General features: G+C 30.6%; 1 protein-coding gene across 1 annotated transcript in view; it reads right to left on the reverse strand.

The window, feature by feature from the left end:
* Positions 1-948: 948 nt before the first annotated feature.
* Positions 949-4,476, reverse strand: part of ETNK1 (ethanolamine kinase 1) — a 95,380-nt gene continuing 91,852 nt past the window's right edge. Inside the window, 2 exon segments of the mRNA XM_012640973.1 lie at positions 949-1,107; positions 1,434-1,507. Coding sequence (XP_012496427.1) covers positions 1,035-1,107; positions 1,434-1,507 — 147 coding nt within the window. The 3' untranslated portion in view covers positions 949-1,034.

Below are 4,476 nucleotides of genomic sequence, written 5' to 3' on the forward strand. Positions count from 1 at the left end.
TCATTTGCTATCACTCTAAAGACATGGAACCAACCTAAAACATAAAATTAAACTATAAGGAATGAGTCTGGACAGGTAAAAAAAGAATTAATCTAAATGATATTTTCGTATTTCCAAGTATGATAAATTTTGTATATTTTTTCAAAAATTAACAATACTAGTCACCATTTAATGATCAAAAACATAGACTATCTCAGTAAGTAAAACAAAATTTTTGGTTAGAAACAATTTGATATAGTAAAATTTTAAAAACTAAAACTAGTAACTATAATGACCATATTTAGCATTTCAAACATTATTTAATACAGGTTTTGGTAGCATTAATTCATACTTATTCCAAGATTATATGGTAAATATTTATATTTATATTTATACTGCCAGACTATGTAGAGAGAGGGGGATTTAATTCTAAGTCATATTCCCCCAAAAAGAAATGCTTTCTAATATTCAGTTCAACAAGATGTACCACCAACAGAGACAGTAAATGTATTTCACCCACCTAAACAGATATTTTTATATGAACATTCTAAGTTATCTACATCAGTCAATGACTAGCATTTCGAGAGTAAATGATTCATTTTACTTACAGTGCATCAAGATAAAAAGGTTACACTGAACTAGAATGTTTACTAAAATTAATCCTGTTAAAGTAAAATATTTAAAAATTTCTCTGGAACGTTTTCATTGCTTACACTCAAAAAACAGATGAAAGCAGTCACAGAATCATGTTAAATTTATAATAAATAATTCACATATAACAAAGATTAAAATATCAAAGAAAGGCTTAAACTGACATCTTTATACCTTTTGCAGATTTCACAAGTTTCTAACCCACCACATACTGACAGCAATAGGTATATTTCTTGACATCACTCAGTCTATTTAAAAAATAGATCGATTGTTTAGAGGCATAATTTGTAAAGCAAGATAACCAATTAAATAACAGAATTTTAACAAATATTGGCTTTTTGGAGTTTCTTAAGAAAAGATTCACAAGCACTGGTCAGGTACTTGTGAATAATTAAATCTCTTCTTTACTCAGGCACTTTTAACGCAGTAACCTCAGGCTTCATTTTAAAGTACTGGTTAAAACGAACAATTGCATACCTAGTAAGAAAAGAGAATAACAACAAAATTAGTCAAAGCTGAAAAACTTAATTCTTCCTTTATTTCCACTCACCCTTCTGGTTTTTCAAAAGTTTGATTTTCAAGGGATGTATTTTTAGTTTATTGCACCACCTACTGGACACCTTTATAGTAACGAGAGCACTTAGCTTATAGCAGATTTCTTCAGAGACCAATTACTTAAATGCATGCAGCTTTTATAATATAATATTTGACTAAAAATAACTGCAATGTTCCCTATGAGTTCTAAATGTTAATCCAAAAAAAAGCAGACACAAATGTAATGCATATAACAAAATTTAACTTACCCAAGGAAATCAAACTCAATAGTGGAGTATTTGGCTTGAATCAAAGCCCATAATCCCCAAAAGAAATGAGAAGCCTTAAAAAAAGAGAAGAAAAATCAAGAATTATGATAATGCTTTTCTTTTTTCTTTACATTAAATGGTTATTTATTCAAATGCTGCTCATTTGTTAAGGCGTTAAAGAATGTAATGGTTTAATTGCCGAATTGCTTTAGCATTTCTTACATAAGTATTTTTAAAATTAATTCAATTCTTTTATCACAGGATTCATCTTTTTGGCTGTGTGTGTGGTGGTCAGTTCCACCTTGTCTTCATGGTAGGACCTTGCTATGGCGAGAGTAACCAACCTCCTGATGTGTATTTTTTTTTTCTTTTATTTCAGCATATTATGGGGGTACAGATGTTTAGGTCACGTGTGTTTCTTTACGAAACAAATGTCAATTTGTTAATTCTATCCTCTCCATCAACTCCACACACAATACTTTCTTGCTGTTCTTTTCATATAAAATATCTAAAACACAGATCAAACTGGAATGTATAGTTACTGGATGGCTCCAGATCACTTCTGTGCATACAAGAAGAGCTATGGTAAATTATTTAAGCATTTAGAATAGAGCCCCAATTCCTGTGACCTGCTTTGTACAAAGAAGAGTTTAGCATCAGCACTCATAGATGTCGGTTAAGTGTTTTTCATGGTTATAATTGCTAACAGGCTTTCCTGTACCACATTATCAAAGGCCTTTGTTTTTTGACATAAAAATATAAGCAAAAAAGTCAATCCCAATCCCAGAAAAAAATATATTTAAATATGAAAAATGTTCTAGGAGTGACAAACATCTGAAAATAATTTTGTTGGCTCAATTCTACATAACCAACCACAGCATAAAGTAACACAACTTTACGAAAAAATGAGTCTTAGGACTTAAAGGAAAATTACCATGTAATTAGCAACTATAAAATAATTGTATGTGCTTTACAACGTACTTAACAGGAATTCTGATACCATTAATAAGTTTTGCTTCCCAAAAAATACTATTATAACTACAAATACTGTCAATATAAAAAAATAGTCTTAAAGGTAAGGTTTTTGTTTCAGCTAAATTCACTATAGCAACAGCAACAAAAGGTCTCTAAGAAAAAAGTACTCAATTGTTGTGACCCTGGCATTTTTAAAAAGCTAATTTGGTAGGTGAAGCAGCACAGTGTACCAGAAAGAATTCTTAATGTGAATTACAAGGTACAGAAGTTCAAGTCCAGGCTCTATCACTAACTCCCTTTGCAATCTTTAATAAGTCACAAATTTTTAATGTCATATCTATCATTTGTAAGATGGGAATAGTATTAGCCATTCAGTATTCTACACAGGATTTTTTTTTAAGATTAATGGAAATAATATATGTAAAAAAAATGTTCAATCTAAAGATCTCTATTCTAAAAGTATGTTGCTATAAAGATCTCTACTTAAAAGTCCTACTGCACTTTGTTTTTGTCTTCCCAAAAAATATCACTAACAGAGCTACTCGGGAGGCTGAGGTGGAAGGATCACTTGAGCCGAAGGAGTTCAAGATCAGCCTGGGCAACTTAGCAAGATTCTGTCTCTTTAAAAGAAAAAAAAAAATCACTAACAGGATATATAACTTCCTAGAAAACACAGGTGTAGAAAGAATAAACAATATAGTAAAGAGTGGACAGGTAAAGTCACATGCATGAAGCATAATGGTTTAAAAAAAAACCCGGGCTCCACAGTATGGATTTAAGCAACTTAACATGTGTCTTTGTTTCCTCATCTGTAAAATATATTAATAGCTAATAATATTATCTACACATCACATATAACAAGCATTCAATAGAATATTAGCTATTGTTATTATATGAAATTGGAATGATAAAAATGATAAAGATTTTCAAAAATGGTCTTCTTTCTACCTAAGAAAGCAGCTGAGGAATTGAGAAATAAATTATGAGATTGGACGACTTCCTTCTTTTTAAAGGCTAAATCAGAAATTCTTAAAGTAGTCCATGAACCCAGAGGTGGTTTCTGAAGCCCAAAACTATTTTCACAATAATACAAATAAGTCACTTCCATTTTTTACTACGTTAACATATACATTGATGGTTCAAAAGCAACGGTGGGTGAAGCTACTGGTACATCAATGTAAGCCAAGGCAGTGGCAGCAACTGTACTAGTATAACGGTCTTATTCTTGACCATCGCACACTCAAAAGTAAAAAGCTAGTCTTACTAAAGAATGTCCTTTATGAAGGTATTAAAACTATTAATTTTATTAACTTTCTACCCTAGAGTACATGTTGTTCTAATATTCTGTGGGACAAAAATAGGAAGTACACATAAAGCATGTCTAATGTGTACAATGGCTGTCTCAAGAAAAGCATTTAGGTAATTGAGTTGTGAGTTGAATTTGCACATTTTTAATGGAACACCACTTTTACTTGAAAAAATGACTGATATACAAACTAGAGTTATCAGACTTGGGTATTTGGCAGACATTTTCTTAAATATAAAAAAGATAACTTGTCATTTCAATGAAAATAACTGACAATATTTGTTGCCAATGATAAAATTCAAGTTTTCACCCTAAAATTAGAACTTGAGAAAAGTTGTATTCGATTCTGGAGCTTAACAGCTTCTCAGTATAGTACTATAAGCTTTTCTGATGACACTGGTGGTGATATCAAATCTTTTGGTATCATATAGAGATGTGTCAACGTTTGGGATAGCTACACTATTCAATAAATCAATATTTTCCAAATAACTAATAATGTGAAAATTATAAAATAATGTACAGGCAATCATTCAAAGTGCAGGACAAGCCAATAGATTTTAATGTAAATAGAGTAAAAAGTTAATCAGTGTTTACATTATACATTGCAACTAACCTTTAAGAAACTACCACTTGTTGAGTTTTGGTATAGTATCAAAAAGAATATCCACAATTATCTGAAAAGGCAAAATACTCCTCTTTTTCAACATATGTGTGTGAAACTAATTTTTTCATATATTTCAACCAAAACAATATATTGCAACA

Source organism: Propithecus coquereli, unplaced genomic scaffold, assembly GCF_000956105.1.
Source record: "Propithecus coquereli isolate 6110/MARCELLA unplaced genomic scaffold, Pcoq_1.0 Scaffold16, whole genome shotgun sequence".
NCBI classification, from domain to species: Eukaryota; Metazoa; Chordata; class Mammalia; order Primates; family Indriidae; genus Propithecus; species Propithecus coquereli.